This window comes from Ictidomys tridecemlineatus, chromosome 8 (genome assembly GCF_052094955.1).
Source record: "Ictidomys tridecemlineatus isolate mIctTri1 chromosome 8, mIctTri1.hap1, whole genome shotgun sequence".
Lineage (NCBI taxonomy): Eukaryota > Metazoa > Chordata > Mammalia > Rodentia > Sciuridae > Ictidomys > Ictidomys tridecemlineatus.
The window spans coordinates 1,530,461-1,551,990 of record NC_135484.1 but is presented as its reverse complement, the minus strand read 5'-3'; the positions used below and the strand labels follow the sequence as shown (position 1 = coordinate 1,551,990).

Below are 21,530 nucleotides of genomic sequence, written 5' to 3'. Positions count from 1 at the left end.
TGTTTTTTTTTCTTATTTCTGTTTTTTTGTACTTACTAAGAGTTGCTTTGTGGCATAAGATATGATCTATTTTAGAGAAGGATCCATGTGCTGCTGATAAGAAAGTATATTTGCTCATAGATGGATGAAATATTCTTTATATGTCTGTTAAGTCTAAATTATTGATTATATTATTTAGTTCTATTGTTTCCTTATTTAGTTTTTGTTTGGAAGATCTATCCAGTAGTGAGAGAGGTGTGTTAAAATCCCTCAGTATTGTTGGATTGTGACTCTTGAAATTGAGAAGGGTTTGTTCGATGTACATAGATGCTCCATTGTTTGGGGTATAAATATTTATAACTGTCATGTCCTGCTTTATGCATACTTCCAATAAGAAGTATGAAACGTCCTTCTTTGTCTCTTCTGATTAACTTTGGTTTGCAGTCTACTTTATCTGAGATGAGGATGGATACCCAGGCTTGTTTCCGCAATCCTTATGTGTGATCAGTTTTTTCCCAGCCTTCCACCTTCGGCTGTGGATGTCTTTGCCCACGAGCTGAGTCTCTGGAAGACAGCATGTTGTTGGGTCTTGCTTTTTAATCCAATCTGCCAGCCTACGTCTTTTGATTGATGAGTTTAGGCTATTAGCATTCATCGTCATTATTGAGATATGATTTCTGTCATTTTGATTTATTTCTGGATTTATCTTAGTTTCTCACTTGTTGAATGTCCCTTTAGTGGAGATTCTCCCTTTGCCGGTTTTTACTTTTTTTTCCACTTCATCCTCATGGAGTATTTTGTTGAGAATGCTCTGTAGTGTAGCTTTTTAGCTGTGAATTCTCTAATTTTTGCTTATCATGGAAGGTTTTAATTTCATCTTCAAATCTGAAACTTAATTTTTCTGGATATAAAATTCTTGGTTGGCACCCATTTTCTTTCAGAGCTTGAAATATATTATTCCAAGACTTCCCAGCTTTGAGGGTCTGGGCTGGAAAATCAGTTGAGATCCGAATTGGTTTCCCCCTATATGTAATTTGATTTTTTCTCTCACGGCCTTTAAGATTTTATCTTTTTTCTCTGTGTTAGTCATTCTCATTATAATGTGTCTTGGTGTGGGTCTGCTGTAATTTTGTATATTTGAGGTCCTGTAAGCCTCTTGTATTTAATTTTCCATTCCATTCTTTAGGTTTGGGAAATTTCTGCTACTGTATCATTGAAAAGATTGTGCATTCCTTTGGTTTGTATCTCTGCTCCTTCATCTATTCCAATAACTCTTAAATTTGGTCTTTTCATATTATCCCATAATTCTTAGATGTTCTGTTCATGGTTTCTTACCATTTCTCTGTGTGTTCAACTTTATTTTCAAGGTTATATATTTTGTCTTCACTGACTGAGATTCTGTCTTCCAAGTGGTCTAGTCTTTTGGTGATGCTTTCTGTTGAATTTATAATTTTAATTACTGATTCCTTCATCTTGATGATTTCTGCTTTTTTTTCATGATCTCTAACTCTTTATTGAAGTGGTCTTTCACTTCCTGTATTTTTTCTTTGATTTCACTCCTTATACTTCACATATCAGTTTAACTATGTACAATTTGAACTCCTTCTTGGACATTTCTTCTACTGTATTATCGGTGGCTTCTGTTGTTGATGCATCTTGGTTTGTTTGGGGCACTTTATTGCCCTGTTTTTTCATGTTGTTAGTGTGTTTTCCATCTAAAGTATGGATCTAAGGCAGGGTAAGTTCTACCCTGAAGACCTATAGTGTCCCTGAAGTTTCCAGCACCTCACTGTTACTGGTGAGACCAATATCAACAGCACCCAGTGCACACAATATATAGCCTTAAACTTAATAGCTCCCACTAAGGCATCTACTGCTTTCTCTCATTAAACCACAATGATGAGTTCAATAACTTCTATAGTGTGAACAGAATATCTGTTAAAATGATTTACAATTTCAAATGGTGGATGAGAGAAGAGAGGTGGTGTAGTACACACTATTCACAGGAAGAGTGGAAGAGGAGCCGGCAGAGATTGGCTGTTGGTTGGAGAAAAGGGGAAAGAAAATCCAAGAAAACAGACAGAGAGAGGAAGAATACAAACAGAGAAAAAAATAAAGACATAAGAATACCACAAAACTGCAAAACACCAATCATATATCCTTGTCCTCCACACACTGATGCATAAAATACATCCTGTTCCAAATATGGCAGAGAGACCAGTGAATCAAAAAATAAAATAAAATGAATCTTGCTGGAAAGTCGCACTGTCTCTCGGTGTTCGACAGTTTCTCAGCCCTCTCTCAGGTGTCTCTCGGGATCACCAGACCCAGATCAGTCCTCCCAACCCAGTCTCTGTCCCACTGGTCTGGGCTTCAGGCACCTCAGGCTCGGCCACCTGCAGTCCCAAGACCTCAGGCTGCTCCTACTTGCAGAGGGACCACCAGACACACTCATGCCAAGGAGCAACCCGAGATGCAGCAGCAAGACAAGGGCCGCCAGCTCCCTCAACAGGAAGCCCCCAGGCTCCCCAAACCCGCAGGCACCCACACTGGACCTGCAGGTCCCAGCTGGAGTCCCCAGGCAGAGGCTCTGGTGGTGGTAAACCTGCTGGCACCCAGGCCCCGGCTGGTGTCCCCAAGTGGGTGCAGCCACCTGCAGCCAAACCCGAGTCTCCCCACAGCAGTTCTCTGGGCCGTGGTGGCAGAGGAAGTGGCAGGGGAAGTGGCAGTGGTTGTTGGCAGCAGGCAGCGGGTCAGCAGCAGCGGTAGCTGCAATGGCAGCTGTGGGGGCAGCGTCACCAGGCCATCTCTGGGGGTCAGCAGCAGTGTGGGCCTCAGTTGCCTGGAGGCCATGGTTTCTTCTGGGCAGCAGCAACCAGACAGAAGACCTCCAGCGACCTCAGGCTGGCCGCAGCGGAGTCAGAGGGAGCAGCAGTGGGGGTAGCAGTGCAGGTGGCGGTTACTTACTTACTTTGATTCTCGAGCTCACTTTGTTTCTATTTATTTATTTAGCTAAAATATTTTATTTCAATCATGCTAGAAGCTACAAAGGATTTCTCACAGCCAGAAGGTGAGTCCTCAGCTCTCAGCAGGAGGGACGAGTGAGTTCCTCTGCCTCTGGGTGCGCCCATTGGTGCCTCCCTGAGTCCCCATGTCACAGGACACAGCCTGCCTGCTGGGTCTCCTCACTGCGAATGGCCACCCACGTCTGTCTGGAAGATGACCACACTGGCTGGAAGCTGCTCTCAGGCGGATGGATGCATGGACGGTGTCCTGGGCAACATTCGGCTCACGCTTGTTCTGGGCACTCCGCCCTGAGTCCACCCTGGACCGTCCACCCATGGCCTCAAGGGGCTTCTCGTCCATCACTGGTGCTCTGACTTGTCACTGTGTTTTCCATTTTGTTTTGTTTTTTGGCTGTGCTGGGAATCAAGCCCAAGACCCCACCCATGCTTGACGTCTACCACTAAGCCACATCCCAGCCCTTTTTATTTTGAGAATGTTGCTCACTAAGTTGCCCAGGCTGGCCTTGAGCTTTGCAGTCCTCCTGCCTCAGCCTCCTGAGTCCCTGGGTTCACAGGCCTGGGTCACCGTGCCTGGTTGTGAGTATGTAAATTACTTCCTTGAGTTATACCTGCCCCAGAGCCTGCACATTGCAGTCTGCCCACGTGCCTTAAGAGCCTGGGGACTCTTCACCCCACCAGGAGGCCATGTCCTGCTCAAGGCCCTCTGTTGAGCCCAGGAGACCAGGCTTCCACGTCTAACATTGTCAATTTGCTCTTCATTCTAAACCCAAAGCTACTGTCAACCTCATTTATGAAAGGAAGTCGGTTCAGCCCAGTTGTGACAGCAGCCTAAGGCCACACGCTGGCCACTGGCTGCCCCACGGCTGCTCGGTCCTGCTCACTGCTGAGGGAGGGTCAGCCCGCAGCCAGGGGAACCATTAGGAATCATGAGCATTGTATTCACTTGCTCCAAACCTCCTTGAGAGTAACAGAGCAGAAATCAAGGGTCCAGCTCAGGAAACCAAAATGCCTGTTGGCCCCACTGAGAGACGGGGAGAGACGGGATCCTCAGGCCCCTCTGTGGTGGGCTACTGGAGCTTCCCCAGCCCACCAGTGAGGGTCTTTGTGAAATCTGGTCTCGGCCAGGGCTTGCTGAGTCAGGTTCGTATGAACCCCTGCCTCGCAGGTCCAACTGGGCTCTCCCTATGGGAAACCTGAGGACCAGGGCTGCCCTCAGGACACTCCTGTGGGGGGGATTTAGACACAGTCCCCACCCCAGATGCCCCTCTTGGTCATTTCCTGCTGCTTGGCCATCGCGTCCTTCTGGCCCCTGCTGCCTCCCGGGGATCCCACTGCATGTCCTTGATGCTGTCAGGACGGTCCTGCCTGGCGTCCCCCTCGCCCACTTCAGTCAGTGTCCCTGGAACACTTTTCCTTAATGACAGGCAGTAGAGGGTGAGAGGAAGGAGGGTGGACAGGAGGGGCAAGCTGCTGAGGAAGACAGACAGACACACAGCGGGCAGGGCAAGGCCGCTCCTGGCTGCTCTGCACTGTGGTCACTGAGACCCTTTCTGCCCACTGGTTTGGGGTGGTGTGGTGTTCTGGCTGGTTTTCAGGGCTGTGGACAGGCCTGCAGGCTGGGGCAGGGGGCACCTGAATGATCAGGAGTCAGGCGGCTCTCCAGGGGGATGAGCAGAGAGGCTGAGCCTCCCAAACCCTCTCACTCCCCTCTGCAGAGCCTGCATGGGAGCCTGCTCAGTGACAGCCTGCCTTCCGGAGGTGACAGGTGACGCAGGACACGACCCGCCTCACAAAGAGCAGGAGGGGGTGCACTTTCCAGGTGGTTCACTGGAAGCTTCGTGAAAGCCCCAGTAGATGCTACAGCAGATGTCCAGTGAGCAGAAGGAGCCACCACGTCCCCAGGATGCCCAGCTGGGGACACAGCGCCCCCGAGCACCGTGTGGACTTGCCCAGGGCCTCGGCGGCCAGGCCAGGACGACCAGCTGCCTCAGTGGCCTCGCAGGCCAGGTCCTGGCAAAGCCAGTTTCCCATCACCTGGGGCCCACAGGAGGAGAGCTGGACCGTGCGTCTTGGAATGGCGCGCCCAGGAAGCCGTGCAGGAAGGACGGGAGGTCCTCTTCTCAATTCTAAGATGCAAATCAACTTTTACAGTGTCAGGCCCCTCAGACTGCACCCAAAGCTGGCTGCTTGTTCAGGAATATTTGACAACTGGGATAAATCTACTAGTATTTTCAGTAGTTTTCTTAAGAGCTTCTTCCCAAAATTAGGAAGGGGGGTCTGGAAGTGTGAGGACTTTGGTGCTCCCAACCCTTTTCCAGCTCTGGGCCAGGGTGCACTTTGGAGCAGCCTGTGATGGCCCAGGACAAAGCCTGGTGTGGGCTGTGCAGGCTGGGACAGTCTCCGAGCAGCTGAGTTAAAGTCTCCATCTTGCTCCTTGAGAGGCCGAGGGGAGTTTTCTTTGGAAAAAACCCACACCCAAAGGAAGTCGTTTTCCCACCGTGCCTGGACGCCCTGGGGACCCTGCTCCCACCAGGTCTCTCCTGCCCTCCAGGCCAGCACAGGAAGGAGGGCGCTCTCGGAGCACCCGGGGCCTGCCGCACAGGGACCAGGCTGCGGGTCAAGGAGACGCGTGCTTCTCCGGGCGAGGACAATGGCAAACTGGGGTTTATTCGCAGGGAGAGCTTAACATGAGCCCCAGTTCACAGCGGCACCAGCAGAGTTGGCCACATTCCCACAATAACGGTCTCTGGAGGGACGGCTGAGGCTGAAGTAGGTCAAGGGAGGAAAGCAACCACTGGACTACAGGACGGAGACGTCAGAGGGGCTGCTGGCAGAGGCCACTTGTGTCCTCTGTGACTTCACAGTTCTCCTGAGTCTGCTGGGAAGAAAGATCTCCCCACAGAGCATGCAGCCATATCCCAAGGCCAGGGCCTCCCACGGCTCCTCCAGTGGCCACTCAGGAGTGAAGCCAACCTGCAAACCCACACCTGTCCACGCAGAGGGACGGGCCATCAGGAGCCTGCCTTACACCATGGTCATGACCTTCAGGGCCGCCGGCTGGAACCTGCGGATCTTTTTCTTCAGGGCCCTGGAGGCTTTGATGCGGCACAGCTTGGGCACTGGGGGTAGGGGAGGCCTTGCACCCACGGGGGCCCGTGGGGGCTGCTGGGGGACTGCCCGGGGCCAGGCCAGCTCCCCCCGCCTGGCAGCCGCGACGTCCACTCCCAGGCGGCGGCTGTGGCTCTGGAAGCAGTCCTCCGAGTCGCTGCTGCTGGACTCCCCGTCCCCAAAGCGGTTGGCAGTGTGGTCGCTGGCCGCCTCCTCGCTGCTCTCCGCAATGGTGGACTGCAGCAGCGAGGCACACTCTGCTGAGCACTCTGCGGAGTCCGACTGGCTCCTGGAGCAGGCGTCCTGGCGGGCCAGCGTGGGCCGGCCTTGGGCCTGTAGGCCACCTGCTCTCCTGGCCGGGGACCTCGAGGGCCCCAGGCTGGGCTCCTGAGCACTGGCCAGATGGGCCTCGGCTGAGATCTCCATGGTGGACTGCCACCTGCGCTGCTTCCTCCTGGCGGCTGCACAAAGTGGGGCTGTCTCCAAGGAGGACAGGGCTTGGGACGGTGCCCGGTAGCTCTCCCGCTGGGCCACCAACAGGGGGACGAAGAAGGGCACAGGGTACAGAGTGGACTCAGAACAGGACCGTCCAGGAGCAACCCCAGCCAGCCCAGGCCTCCTCCTGAGCCCTCCCTCCTGGGGCCTGTGTGTGGGGCCACACTCTGGGGACCGCTGGGGGGCAGCGTGGACACCCCAAGGTCTCTCTGGCAGCAGTGGCGCCTGGTTCCCAAGCCTCGGCATCTTGTCGCTGGCCTTTCTCCTGACCTTCACAGGCTTGGTCTTGGGGTGGCCTGTCTTCAGCCCCATCCGGGAGGCTTCGCTGGCGGTGCAAGGTGGGTGGACAAGATGGCCTGGGGCTCTAGGGGGACTTCCACAGTCCACGCTCCCAGAAGAGGACGAGTTGCCTGGGCTGCGGTCTCCATGGGGCTGCTGTGCCTGGGGGCAGGGAGAGGGGCCCACAGAGGTCTCCCCGAAGGCACAGAGGTTCCAGGGCTCAGGGCCCTTTTCCCGGGGGTGTCTGGGGGACTGGGTGTGCAGGAGGGGTGCAGGTTCCTGCTGCCCAAGGCCGTCTCTACTGCTGGCCCTGCTCTGAGCTGCCACTCCCAGATCCCCTCTCCCTGGGGAACAGACCAGCTTCGCAGGCTGACCTCCACTGTCCAGTCTCTGGGCATCTGGCTTCTTGGGGGATGGGGATGCTTCATGTCCTGGGGGTCCCTGCTCCCCACCAGGTCCCCTGGACGCGGCCTCTTGGCTTCGCAGACGCAGCAGCCTGTCAATGTAAGCTCCAGCTGGACCTGCCTCAAGGACTGGCCTTGCTGGGGTGGTGCTCAGGTCCCTGGCGCCCAAAAGAGGGCTCCTGGGGGGCAAACGGCTATCTAGCGGCGGGGTCTCCTGAGTCAGTGCAAACAGGGGGCTCTGCAGGGCCACTGCGTGCAGGGGGCTGGGGTACAGGTACACCTCCCGGCCCCCCCTGGACACCAGGTCACGCTGGTACTTGGGGTCCAGCTTGGGGGATGGCACATCCATCCCCTGGCAGAGGTGAGAGGGGGATGTGGCCTCCTGGTCAACTCTCCGGAGCCCCACGTCCACTGGGAGGACGCGTTCAAGATCTCCTGGAACAGAACACCGTGAACAAGGGCATCAGTGACCAGGAGTTCACTGACGTGGCCTGCGGGGGCTCATCCGCAGGACCTCCGCACCACCCAGGACGTCAGGCGTGAGAGCGGTCTGGCCGTGGGCGCCCGCTCTTCCTCCATGGCCCTCAGTCCCTGTCCACAGTGAGCTCAGGCCCTTGCTTTGGGTCTGCAGGCTGCAGGGGCCGAGGCTTCTGCAGCAGCACACGTTCCACAGGTGGCGCACTGCGGCGCCTTCACCAGGAGAGCCACAGCTGGCACCAAACTCCGTCTCACACCGAAACAGAAGGAGGCCAAATGGCATCTTCCCTCCTTTTGGATCAGGGAGGAAGCTAAGGGGGAGCAGGCTCATCTTTCCACCTTCCCCAACCTCAGGCAGACCAGAGGGTTTGGAAGGATTGCCTTTTGACTCTCTGATATGCATTTTAAGTCCTAAGGAAACCCACACATTAGGAGACTAGGACGGCGTGTCCATCTGCCCAGATGCAGACATTGGATTGCTCCTCTCCCTGCAGGGCAGTGCCCAGACAACCCAGGGGGTCTCTGCTCCATCCCTAGCAGGTCTGAACAGGCCGTCCTTGGCTGCGCCCACCCCTTCTGGCTCTCTCACCTGTAGACACTGGCCTGGGCCGGAACATGCCTCTGGGCTGGCCAGGGTCCCCTCCACTGTCCAGGAGCCTGCCACTCTCTTTGATGGGCTGGGGTCTCCATGCTGGCACAGTGGTCTCATCAGCAGACCGAGGTCGCCAGTCCCCCATGTTGGGCCTGACCATGGAGACTGCAGGCAGCAGACTGCCCAGGGAGGGGGACAGGCGGTCACTGCACACTGAGGCACAGGAGGTGGACAGAGAGCAGGAGCCCACATCACTCAGCTCGTAGAAGCCTGGACAGAACAGACATATGCAGGTCAGTGTGCCCTGGGCAGTCGATTCTGCCTGAGGACCCCGGGTTCCTCTCCCTCCCACTCCTCCAGGGCCAGGGGGGAGCCTGCAGAACCTTCCAGCAGCTGTGAGCACGGTGGAAAGGGCAGAACCGCCTCACCGGCCCCCACCCCTCCCTGCCCTGGCCAGCAGTTCCGACAGCTGTGGTAGCTGCCCCATGGAAGGGGAGGTCTCTTCCGCAGGTCCAGCCTGAGCCAGGCCTTAGGCATCTCCCCGTCCCCCCAGCGCCTGCGAGGGGTGATTTCAGGACACCTCTGCCCTGGGCCATGGGAGTCGCCACACAGCCCGGCCAGGCTGGGAAGCGTGGTGGCCGGCAGCACCGGTCCTGCCCCATGCTGCCATTGGAACCTCCCAACAGTGGTCTGAAGACAGACCTGCTTTCCAGTGCGGCCTGGGATGGAGGCGAAAGTGACCAGAGCCACAGAGACTGTGGCTGACCCCTGTGGCCTCTGAGATGTGGTGGGAAGGGGACTTCCCTGTCCCCTTGGACATGCTGTGCAGACTTGAGGCTGACAAGTCTGTGGACTGGAAGGCGTGGGTGCCCAGCCAAGCAGAGCTGACGGCTGAGCCGGGGAGGGAGAAGCTCTGGGTCCCGTCCAAGGCAAACTGCTGCCACATGCAGGTGCACACGGAGCTGTACCTCCCCTCACAGCGCCTTGCTGGGTCCTCTCTGATAACATGGGCTTTCTCAGGCCTCTAGCTGCCGCCTAACTTCCAGATCAGCCGAGCCACAGGCCCAAGGCCAGCACTGCTCACCAGTTCAGACAAGGTCCCCGAGAGGGGTGTGGGCACATGGTGTCACTCTGATGCCCACCAGCCTCTGCAGCCCCCGGGGGGCAGGCCTGCGGGCGGCCCCTCCCACAGCCCTGGCCCTCCTACCTGAGCTGGGCCTGCTGTCGCTGTCAGGGACCTCGACAGAAGACCTGTGCACGCCCAGCTGCAGCTCACTGATCTGCTGGTCCAGCTGGTCCAGGTGGGTCTGCAGCCCAGTGTCCTGCCGTCGTAGCTGGGACTAAGAAGCAAAAAAAAAAAAAAAGAAAGAAAGAAAGTTGAGCAGGTGCAGAAATGAGGCTCTGTGGGCAGAAAGGCGACTGCAAGGCAGCATCTATGCCGGGGGCTCATCACGGTGGCTGCCCCTCACTCAGGCTGAGCAACGTCTGTGCTACTGGCACACACTGAACGAGGCACACATAAACCACTCTCCTCCAACGAAGACTTGTAAAATGCTTCGCGATTTCCAGTAAGGCTTTTCTTCCTAAGGGGAGGCAGGAAAGCAGCTCCCTGGGAGGGTGGAGCAGCATGGGGACCCCACCACCGAGCAACCAAGGGAGACATTCACCCTGCTGCTTTGTTTCTGCTCCAGGTAAGAATTCACCCCCAATTACAGTGACCCTCACAGTAGCCCCTGGGGAGACGCAGCTGGGGATGGTGAATCTGTGCCCTCCTGCCACCTTCCCAGGGTAGAATGTCCCCAGGAAGAGAAGAGACATCCTGCATCCTGCCTCCCTTCCCTTTCCCGAGAGATGGCTCTGGTTGCCACAGGTTTGAGAGAATTCAGGGAAGAGACTCTCAGCAAGGGCCTCGGGCACCACAAGAGACAAAGAGATCATTCAACTTGCATGAAAGAAATGGTGAGGTCTTCACTGCCCACAGAGGCTGTCTCCTCCAGCTGGGCACCTGGTAGCCACGTGAGTTCTTAGGAGCATTAACCACATGTGTGTGTCCGCCTGCCCACCTCACCTGCCAGGAACACAATCTATGTACACAGGTGAATACCATATATGTCTATATCCATGGTTCTACATCATCTAGCACTGAGAAGTTAGTAAATGTTGACTTCTCTCAATTACAGAATTTCAGCATGTTTTCCAGGCTGACTGCAACATTTCAAATAATTAATAAATGGGTTTATCCTAAGAAAGTGATGGATTGCATTTCTTTGGGGTACGACTTTAGTAATTTCAGCATTACAAGAAATCTTCACAGGGGAAGGAGGGAGTCACAATGTCCTGCTCACAGGACAGGATTACTTCTGCAGAGATTTCCCAGTCCTGACCGACACCCCCGCATCACCCCAGGTGAGGTGACACACAGCTTGGGGGGGACTATGTAAGTCAGCTTAGCTTTTCCTCCAGGAGACAAATCAGAGGTCCTGGAACAACCTCCCAGGTCTGAATGGAGTCTCCAAGCCACAATATCATCTGTAAACAGGAGCGTGGCAAAACCAGCCTTGAGCTGAACAGAACTCTGTGCTTCCAGAACTACCCAGACTGGTCCAAGTGTCCTGGTGTCCCAGCATGCCCATTGTCACAATAGCAGAATGCTTCCCAGCACTACCAAAAACGCCCTGCAGCACAGACAGGCTCAGCCCCGTTACCTTCTTGAAAAAACAAAACAAGAAAGATTTACTGAAGGCCCAGCGTGTATCTGTCTTGCAAATGATTTTTCTTTCCTGTCATAAAGCCACATAGGCTCCTCTCTTAGGTCTCATTTCATCTCTAAAAGCATCTACTTCTCCTCAATCACGACCTCCCCTGCCTCTAGGGAGGCAGCCTGCGGACCCGATGGCCTCCCCTCCACCTGCAGCCCTTGGCCACAGTCTGCCCGGTGTCTGGGTTGGGGCTAGCTGCTTTGTGATCAACACTGCTGGCCAGCCTTTGCAGGCTGGTATCCGACTCTGGTCAAGGCACACAGATGACTCATCACGTCCTTAGGCCCCGCTGCCCACCTGCGGGGCCACCACTCAGGCTCACTCCGCCCTGCTAGCCCTTTCCACCGTCCCTGACTTGGAGTTCCTTGGCTGTGTTTCCTTCCTCTTTCAGGCCACGGCCCTTTGTGCTCCAAGGTGACATGCTACCAGGGCTGGCCCGGCCCTGCAAGCCCAGCCCAGAGCACTCTCCGTGGCAGCAGGCCAGGGCCCGTCAGCTCTCACTCTCACTGCAGGACTTCAGGCCCACTTGGGGCCATGCTTCTCAAGATGTGCTGGGGGCTCTTGGGTCAGAGTGCCTGACCCCTGGTCGGGGGCTGGTCAGGCAGGACATGGCACATGGGTGGACCACCCAGGGTCCCAGGGTAATCACCTGGCACACCTGCAGATCCTGAGCTTGCAAGCCTGGAGCCCGGATGTTAATAATAGCCCAGGGGCAGAACCATTTCCCAGACCTGGAAAAATCAGGCTGTCTATCCCAGGTGGTTCTCTAAAAATGAGATCTGGCTAAGCCCTCTCTTTGAAATGCTGACTTTATGGCCCACAGGAAATTATCTAAGCTGCACTTGCTTTGCCCCCCATCAACAGTTCTGCATTGTAGTCATCACAAAATTGTATTCACGGAGCAGAAATTAAAAGTGCCTTAAATCTCAGGCTCTAGCGATGGTATCTAAGCCACTTCCTTTCTTTCCTTGAAGGCTAAGAATGTACAATGGCAATATTTTATGCATGAAGGACACAGCTATGGCCCTTGTCCTGTAGAGGGGTAAACATCACCACTGAGTTAAAAAGGGCTCCATCAATCAATAGCCAAGGAGCCAGGTTCCCTGATGGGATTCATGGACGACAGTACTGTGACCTGGGGGAAGCCCGGCAGGTCCTGTGGACGCCTGCCCTCATCCTTGATCCTGAGCAAGCTCTCAACCCTTCCTCGGCTCTCTGAGCATTCACCAAGCAAAACAGTGGGTCCAGGAAGCACCCAGCATCACATTGGCACTCACAGCTGCGGGGCCCACTCCTGCAGCTCGGAACCCTGGAGCCTGCCCGCAGGAAGGACTTGCTGCGACTACCACGTTTAGAGCAAGTCGTGACCAGCACAGCCAGCCGGGGGACGTCCTCCAGGGTGAGACTCACTGTGTCCCCATGCGTTTCCTGGCTTCCCTCCGGGATCACCAGTGGGGGACATCTTTCTACTTAGGTGCTGCTGTGGGGGCTCAACCTTACAGGAACGAGAGTGGCAGCCACTGACTGGGAAGGACCAACGCTCTTCAAGACACGGACAGGTAGAGCATCCCTGGTTCTGCCCAGACTGGCTGAGCTACTGCCACCTGCTGGGTCAGAGGGCACAGGGGCCATTAGCATAGAAACCTGGAAGAGGATGAAATAAATATTGAAATCTCTCCTTTTGTTCCATAAACAAAAGTCACTGGTGGGTTTATTCAGCAGAGCGTTCTCTGCAGCTCTGTGACCTGTGACACTCCACTCAGTGTGAGGTGGAGCTCATCTCAGACAGTTTAATCCCCAGGGACGCTAGAGCACGTTCTCACTTGAGAATTCCTGCAGGATAAGGCTGCTGCTCCAGAGAGACGCTCTTCCTGTCCTCACACCTGGAGATCCACCTAGGCTAGGTGAAGCCAGGGAGGGGCGGGCCGCTGGTTACTGGTGTGTTTAGCGGTTGGACTAAAGCCTTGGATTGTTTCCTTCATTACAGAACTAGTATCACTCCTAATTGTTTTCCCTGTAAGAAAAATGTAAAAGTGTTAAGCACTGGCTGATGTCACCCAAAGTCAATTATCCTTCTCTTTTGATCACATAATCCGTTCCAAGAACAAAGTTTCAAGTCAGAGTCTGCATGTTCCTTCTGGTCCCCACATTAAAAAAAAAAAAAAAGAAAATTAAACAAAAACCTGTTTGATCTCTTCCAAAAGGCTACTTGTAATTAGAGGCCCCGAGTCCACAGCTTGATTGGTGTGTTACTGAGGCCAGGTTAATCATCAGCCACACCCCCACCTCCTTGAGAACATTCACGAGTGCGTGCAACACACCCGAAGGCTGTGTGTGCCTGGCTGAGGCCACAGAGAAGCCAAGACACAGCTGGGCACTAACCCACACGCAGGCCCCGGGGGTCAGCAGGTGCTGGAGCAGTGTGAAGGAGCCACTGCCCGCCAGCTCCCTCCTCTCCCGTGGGGCAGCTGGTGCAGAGAGAGGCTGCAGGGTTAGGGGACAGGCCCCCTCTGGCAGGCTTCACCTGTGTCTGGCAGCAAGGGAAGGTAACAGGAGTCCAGGGAGGTGTCTCCAGTCACTGGACTTCCTGATTCTTTAATCCAGAAGCATTTGCCCCCGTTAAGGACACGAATGAGCTAAGCTGATTGGAACGCTGCTGAGGCCTCCTGGGGAGGCCTGTTGAAGAGGGTAACTTTTAACAGGGCAGATTGGATTTCCAATGTAAAAGAAACTCCACTTGGAAAAATAGGGGTAACTCAAACAGACATCATGTATAGCATTTTAATTGATGTTTTTAAAAATATTGCAATACTGCAAAAACTCTTTTGTTTTCAATAAATTAAATGAAATTATACACAACAGTCATAACCCAAAGAGTAGTAACTGGAGTGTCTTCAAGGGTATAACAAGGAATTGGCCCCTTGGGGAGTTCAGGCAACACACAGGGTAGAGAAAGCTTCAAGGGTTTGGCTCCCACCTCCTCTTTATGGCTCAGGTTGCCTGTTACGGGAAAGATGCCCTCCTCAGACATAGTCAGACCCACGACTTCCCCCACCTGTTTCCTTATGGCGGCGGGACCCCTTTCAACCTGAGCACAGTCCAGGCCAGACCCCATTCAACCTGAGCACACGTCCAGGCTGGACCCCATTCAAGCTGAGCACACGTCCAGGCTGGACCCCATTCAAGCTGAGCACACGTCCAGGCTGGACCCTATTCAAGCTGAGCACACATCCAGGACGGTTCAGAGCGCGCTCTGCACTATTGTCCCTAACCCAGCGCAGCACAGGAAGGACCGGGTACCCTGGGATAAGGCCAGGATGCGCAGGCAACTCCAGCCAGGGGAAATGAAGGCACTGGAGTCCTCCCAGAGCAGCACTGCAACCCGGGCGTGAAGGCAACCCCAATCGGGTCTGCGTGGGACGCATGCAGCGGGTGCGCTTCCCACGCAAGCGGGGCGAGGGCGGACAGTTCCTCCCGCTGCTCCCAGGATCACAACCCGCGGCCGGTTACCCCTACGCACCTACGCACCCGGCCTGCAGGTCCCACTCGGTTGGCACAGAGCTGCATCCCAGTTAAGCACAAGGACGGCCCCTCGGCCCATCAGACAGCCCCTCGCCCTCTGCCCATCCCGGCCGCCGCCTGCGCAGGTAAAAGCGCTTCCGGACCTGCCCTTACCAGCTGCTCTTGCAGAGCGGCCAGCGCCGCCTCCAGCCGAAGCTCCTGGCCGCTGGGGCGGCGGGGACCAGCGGGCGCCGGCTGCATGGCCAGGGCACCCTGCACTCGCGCCTGCTGCGCAGCGCGCAGCCCCCGCAGCTCGTGCAGCCCAGCCAGCGCCGCGCGCAGCCTCGCGCCCACTCTGCGGCGGTCCCAGCCCGCAGGTCCCGGGGGGCCGCCCGGCGCCCACATCCCGCCGCCGCGCGTCTGAGCCTGCGGACCGCGGCGCGCGCCGCGGCGTCTCCTCTCCCCGCCCCGCTCCGCAGGTCGCCAAGGTGGAGAGGGACCTATCGCTGGCCGCGGGGGGCGGTGTCTGCAACGCCCCAGGTCACAGCGGCCGCCCCCAGCCCTCCCCGGCCGCCCCAGCGAGCTGGGCTGCTGGGGGTCTGCGCGCGATCCCCGCGCCTCGCCTCGGAGGGCGGCCAGGCGTCGGAGAAGGAGGAGCCGGCGAAAGGGGAAGAAGGCGAAAGTGGGACAAAAGGAAGGTTTTGTTTGGATTGAAAAGAGTATCACATTTTAAGAGGCCTGTTCCCATTTATAAACAGTTGTAAAGTTGGAAAATAAGGCCTTAGCACGTTCCCGGGGGATACCTGAACTTCGGAAGCCGTGACTTGCCTTTTATTTTCAGAGGGTAGCTGGATGGAGTTGTAAAGCCCACACCCACCGTGCCATTCACTTAGTTAACGCGCGCAACCCAGTAGCCTCAAGCGCGTTTGTGGAGTTATGGGACTGTCCCAAGATCACTTTTAAAACATTTCACCACCCTGAAGCCCTGTCCCCCCCACTTCCTTTGTCACACCCAGACACATCTGCAATTGTGGACACTTCATGGGAATGGGATCACGGTTAGGGCTTAAATGGCTGGCTTCCTTCAAGAGCATGATGCTTTCCAGGTGCCCACATGCACCTATGGACACAGCACCTTCTGCTTCTCTGTTTTCTGTTTCTGTGACTTAGCTTGTTTCCACCTTTCAGCTATCCAGAGGGATGCAGCCAGGACACTCCCGTACAGGTTCTGGTGGGGAAACACGGTTTCATCTCACTTGGGAATCTACTGAAGAGATGGACCACGGTTGCCTGTCAGGCTTAACCTCTGGGAGAACTCCTACTGCTTGGCAGAGGGGCCCACTGCTCACGCCCTCACTGACAGGTGAAAGGGTGTCATTTCTATTTTTCTTTTGTTTTTCAATATTTATTTTTTAGTTTGGTAGGACACAATACCTTTATTTTATTTATTTATTTTTATGTGGTGCTGAGGATCGAACCCAGGGCCTCACACATGGTAGGTGAGCTCTCTGCCGCTGAGCCACAACCCCAGCCTAGGGTATTATTTCTCTATGGGCTGCCAACAGTTGTCTCTGGTTGCATCTACCCAGTGGGCGTAGAGTGGTGTCTCAAGTGGGTTGAGGGGCAGAGGATGCTGAGCAGCTACCCCTGAGGACCAAGGATGCTGGGCATCTCTGCAGGTGCTCATTTGTGTCTTCTCTGGAGAAATGTCTGATCAGATCCTTGCCTGCTGGGAAACTGAGTGATCTTCTTATTTTCCAGAAGCACATCTTAGACTGATGAGATACATGATTTGCAGGTCTTTCTTCCATTCCTCGGGTTGCCATTCCACTTTCTTAATGTGGCCTTTGCAGGAAAACATATTTAATTTTAATTATGTCCAATTTAATATCTTTTGTGCGTGTGCACTGTTGCCTAGTCCAAGGTCAAGCACTTAGGCTGACGTCTTTCATCCGTGTTGAGTTGACTCGGATGGGAGGTAGCTCTTCTGAGCATGGAGGTTTACTTGACCCAACACCATTTATGGAAAAGATGGTTCTTTCCCGTCTGGATGGTCTGGGATGTGTGTTGATGATCAGCTCAAGTAGAAAAGCGGTTCCTGGTTCCTCAAGCCTCTTGCACTGGTGCATTCTCCGTCCTTATCTAGGGCCATGCTCTCTCGATTACTGCAGCTTGTAATGAGTTTCAAAGTCAGGAAGGGTGGGTTCTTCAGTTTTGCTTTTCTTTTCCAAGATTGACTGTTTAATGCCCTTTGTGTTTCCACTTGACTTTTAGGGCCAGTTTGTCCGCTTCTGCAGAGCAGCCTGGGATTTGATGACGACAGAATGGCTGCAGAGCCCTGGAGATGGTGCTACCTTAAGTGGAGACTGACTGTGGGTGCCGGCTCTTTCTGTTTGCTCCGCCTTTTAATTGCTTTCTGTAGTACAGTTTGGGTACATGAGTCTTGTACTTTAAAAATTTTATTTCTCCATATTTTCCTTTTTGGTATTAATGTATAAAATGGTTTTTAAGTTTCATTTTCAGAAAGCTTGTTGCTAGTGTCCAGGATTTGGTGATTGATTCTTGTATATTGATTCTTGTAGCTTTGCCATACTTATTTATCAGTTCTGGGAGATTTTGAGATTGATAGATTCCATTGCCTTTTCTGTCTGTAGCCATGTCCCTGGTGAAGAGAGATGGTTTTACTTCTTCCTGTCCAACTGAGTGCCCTTTATTTCTTTTTCCTGCCTAATTGTCCTGGCTACAGTCTCTAACATGATGTTGAAGAGAGGTGGCAAGAGGAACACCCCTGTGTCCCCTGACTCAGGGGACAGCATGGGCCTCCAGGAAGCATGGGTTCTGAGATGCCTTTCGCCAGCATGAGAACCCAGCTTCTAGTTCTAGTTGCTTTAAAAACAATTTTTTTTTTAATCATAAAGGTGTGTTGAACTTTCCAGATTATCTTAGGATCTCTTTGTTTTCCTCCAGGGTCTTCTGTGCATCTAGCCTAGTGTTGAAGAAGACGGACCAGGCTGAGCACTTGCAGCACCCAGGTCCGAGTTCCTGTCCTGTCTGTGTAGTGAGTATGTCCAGGAAGAGCTCATAATCATCCGTGTGCGTTTTCTCTCAGAGAGAAAGGCGGGTTGGGGGAGACTGGGTGGGAACCCTCATTTGTCATCTTAGTTGACTCTTCAGGACATCTCAAGTGTCCTTGGTACTCTGTAATATTACTTAAGTTTAGAAGCAGCAGGTAAATCTCTCTCTCTCTCTCTCTCTCTCTCTCTCTCTCTCACACACACACACACACACACACATATACACACACACACACACACACACACACACACTCAGCCTCTGGTACTGGATGAGACTGTGTGGAGTCTACAGGTGGATCTGGGGATGATCCCTCTACCATGTTGGCTTTTTATCCTTGTTCCTGGAACGAACCTTGGTGTACCAAAGCTTTTCCTGGTGTCTGTGACTGAAACCTTCTGAGTAGCAGTCTATGTGTCCTTCAATGATTTGTCCCCCCTTTCATAATGCTGTTTGCTGAGGATACTTTCAGTGTTACCTTTCCAAAATCCATTCTGTCTTTGTCGACTTTGATGTATAGAATACCGATGCATCACCTCACAGCTCCGTGAAATCCTTACCCCTTACAAGAATTTTTCTCTAGATTGTTTTGGGTTCGTTTCATTCACATTTGAACCATCTGTGATGACAGTTTTCTTTCTTTCTTTCTGATCTGCACACTGTTCTCTCGTTTTTCCTGATTTATTGCAGTGGCTGAGGACTTCAGTAGCATGTCCAAAGATGATGGTGTCCAGTGTCCAAGTGTCGCTTCCAAAGGCAGCTTCTGCTCTTGTCCCGCCAGTGATGACTGTGTTTTGTAGCCACCCTTTAGGGTGGACACATCCAGATTAACGTTTGACCCCACATTTGGGTACTGCCAAGATGGCACTCGTGAGCCACCCACCTGTGGGTGGACTTCCTCTATGTGGAGGGATGCTTTCTCTTGACTCAGGATAAACTTCTATTATTTCTTTGATAAACTCCTCCTTTTACGGCCCGTCCTCCTGACAGGCACCTGGGCCCTCATTGCGCACTGATGTGACCTTTCTGGTGCCAATTGTCCTGTCCTATTTTCTACCTCATTGTGTTTTTGAGTTTCCTTTGACCTTATTCCAGGGCTGATGAGTTTCCCCTAATCTGTGGCCAATCATATTTGCACTTTTACTGGGTCCTTGCTCATCTCTGGCTTTGCTCATCAATGTGGCTCCAGCCACGTTGGTGTGACAGTGGCTTCTGGAAGCCCCTCTGACGCCGACTCTGCTTGGGTCACTGCTCTTGCGTGATATGGCCTCTGGTTTCAGCCGTGGGCTTTCCCGAGGCCCCCGAGTACCCCTCCTCTCCTCTCACTTCAACTCCACAGGAGGCTGTGGACTCCTGGGGACGCTGGCCTCCCCCTCTTTTCCTACCGAACACAAGCTGCCTGGTTAATAATATCAATAACAATGTCCATCCACATGGTGGTTTCAGACTAGGAGGTAGAGCACAGAAGAGAAATGAAGAAAGCATTTAGAAGACACCAGGAAAAAAGTGCATTTAAAATTGAGGCTACACTGTGGTTGCAAGCTACGTGACGTGTGCAGGGTGTTCACAGGGTCCTTACGGAACCACAGGAAAGAAGACATCTATCCATGTTGGCGATGCTGGTGGGACCCTCCCTGCTGGGTAGTTTCGTTTCCTTATTGATCAGTTCGTTTGTGCAAGGATCCAATACCGTGATGCTGATCAGATCACACACCCCCTTATCCCCCAGGTTGGCATCGTCGGGGCGACTGGGGAAGCCCCCTTCCTGTGCCTCTGGGGTCTTCCGCGGCATCTTCCTGGCAGGCAGTCGGCTGTGTGGTCGAGAACCTGAAACAGTGTGCTCTTGGTCACTGCAGGGACTTCATCCTGAAGAGGTGACCAGTGGGCCGTTCACACAGGAGCTTTTGAGGACGTTCACGCAAGCACTGGTGGGAACGAAGTAGGAAACGTCCACGTGGAGAAGGTGCACACGTGAAGAGGACGCTCCTAAACGGAGAGGCTTTCCTCTTTAGGCTCTGCTCTGGGGACACGGCTCTCCTAGGTAAGAGTAAGTAAAGGTCATCTTGTTAATGTCGCCATGAATCATCACCAGCCAATCTCCTGGACGTGCCCTGCAACTGCTGCACAGTGTGCCTGGCTGAACTGCCCCCGCCTGGCTCTGGGCAGGTCCCAGGCTGGGGCTCCGCCCACTCTGCAGGGACCTGGATGGGACCTCCTGCTCTGGCGCCCCCATGTGGTTTCCTTTCAACATGGCCCTGACCCACCTAAGCTCCCAGCCCCAGGCACAGGAGGGGTCCCCTGGGTCACAGGGGCCCTGTGGCCTCCATCAGACCCTCCCTGGCCTCTCCCTGCCCAGCCATCTCTTCTGTTTCTGCCTGCCCATGTGGAAGGCTCTGGGTGCCCCGGGCCTCCCTGCGCCCTTCCACCCGCTGCACAGGGTCCTTAGGTTTGTGTTCCCTTAGCATTGCCCTGGGCGGCTCCCGGACCGTGCTGCGCTCCCTCCCTGGTGTCCCCTAGACACTGAAGCTGTGTCTGGCTCATTGCAGCTGCTTAACATTTCCTGAACAAATACACCGTGGTTTTGTTTATCACTGAATGAAAGAAAAATTTTAAAAATTATATGATGGTCTTCCAACTGCGTTAAATGGATAACTTCAGGATTGCGGAAGGCGACGGGGCCAAGCAGTTAGATGCTGTCTGAGTCCATCTGAATCCATGCGTGTTTGTGTGCACTAGGGCATGTGTGGTGTGTGTGGTGTGCACCTAGGGCACATTGTGAGGGTGTGGTGTGGTGTGGTGGGTGTGTGCACTAGGGCACGCGTGGTGTGTGTGGTGTGGGTTTTCAGCATGCAGGAGAGCAAACCCTCTCTCTGGGAGTCACAGGTGCGTCTGGGGAAGGGAAGCCGGGCCAAGGTGCCCCTCCTCTGTCCAGGTTTTCACTGGGGCCTCCTGTGCGGTCAGCAGAAGGGTGAAGCCGGAGACTCCTTGACCCCACAGAGCTGCCCAGTCACTTTGTCTTGGAGCCTCTGTCTAGGCAGTAGCCGAGAGGACTGAAACGCAGGAAGCTGGCTGGTGTTCTTTGCGAGGACTTGTGAAGAGCATCCTGCTCCTGTGTAAGGGTAAGGGGACCACACACTAGTGAGACGACAGCTAAGGCACCTGGCTTCCTGCGCGCTCCTCCAACCGTGCTAAATGAATAATTTGAGGATTGCTGAAGGCGATGGGGCCGAGCAGTTAGATGCTGTCTGAATCCATCTGTCAGCAGCAGACTTTCCCTTCCATGAGCTGGTCTCAGGAAGTGTTGCTGGTGCCTTGTGGTGTCCCCACTGTAGACGGCAGCAGCCGAGGCGCCCTCCTCTTGGCTGTCGGGTTCCTGGACCTGCAGGCCTATGGCCTGAAGTTCCACCATTAGCAAGGATAAGAAGGTCCCCAAGGGGGAGGAGAAGCTGGCAGTGGGGTGTGGCCACACCCCAAGTGCTCTGCCCTAAGATAGTGGTGAGTGGACGGAGCTGGACACAGGCGTGGAGGGAGAGCTGGGCAGCTCTGCAGAGGGTGTGTGGCCACGAACACCCCGGCCTGCGGGCCCGCAGTGGCTGAGCGGAGCACCCTCTTCCATGCAGGCTGCACACCTGTACTCCCCCGTCCTGCTGGGACTGTCAGATGTAGCTGGTGTGAGGCCCTGGGTTTAATTCCCTGAACACAAGAAAATTAATTGGAATGTTAATGATCGGTGCATAAGAACATCATATTAAGGCCATGGGGTAATAGAACAGAACAACGCAAAATGGAAGAAATCTGGGTCCACATAACGAAGGCGAAGGAGCGCAGTAGTGTGTGG

At 54.2% G+C, this 21,530-nt stretch overlaps 1 protein-coding gene and 1 long non-coding RNA gene across 4 annotated transcripts; one reads left to right on the top strand and one right to left on the bottom strand.

The window, feature by feature from the left end:
• Positions 1-2,964: 2,964 nt before the first annotated feature.
• Dact2 (dishevelled binding antagonist of beta catenin 2) lies at positions 2,965-15,201 on the bottom strand. 3 transcript variants are annotated; one of them, XM_078018680.1, is made up of 5 exons: positions 14,795-15,201; positions 9,568-9,700; positions 8,358-8,630; positions 6,879-7,726; positions 2,965-6,638 (listed from the first exon to the last, which is right to left on the bottom strand). In XM_078018680.1, the coding sequence occupies exons 1-5, from the start codon at positions 15,023-15,025 to the stop codon at positions 6,030-6,032; spliced, it is 2,094 nt and encodes a 697-aa protein (XP_077874806.1). In that variant the 5' UTR covers positions 15,026-15,201; the 3' UTR covers positions 2,965-6,029. The 3 variants fall into 3 exon arrangements, with proteins under 3 accessions (XP_077874806.1, XP_005321496.2, XP_077874807.1); XM_005321439.5 differs by having other exon boundaries at positions 2,965-7,726; positions 14,795-15,194; XM_078018681.1 differs by lacking the exon at positions 14,795-15,201 and adding an exon at positions 12,530-12,548 and having other exon boundaries at positions 2,965-7,726.
• LOC120889217 (uncharacterized) lies at positions 15,013-20,311 on the top strand. Its single transcript, XR_005733114.2, has 4 exons — positions 15,013-15,983; positions 16,895-16,992; positions 17,588-17,678; positions 19,549-20,311. It is a non-coding gene; the product is annotated as an uncharacterized LOC120889217 (long non-coding RNA).
• Positions 20,312-21,530: the final 1,219 nt, after the last annotated feature.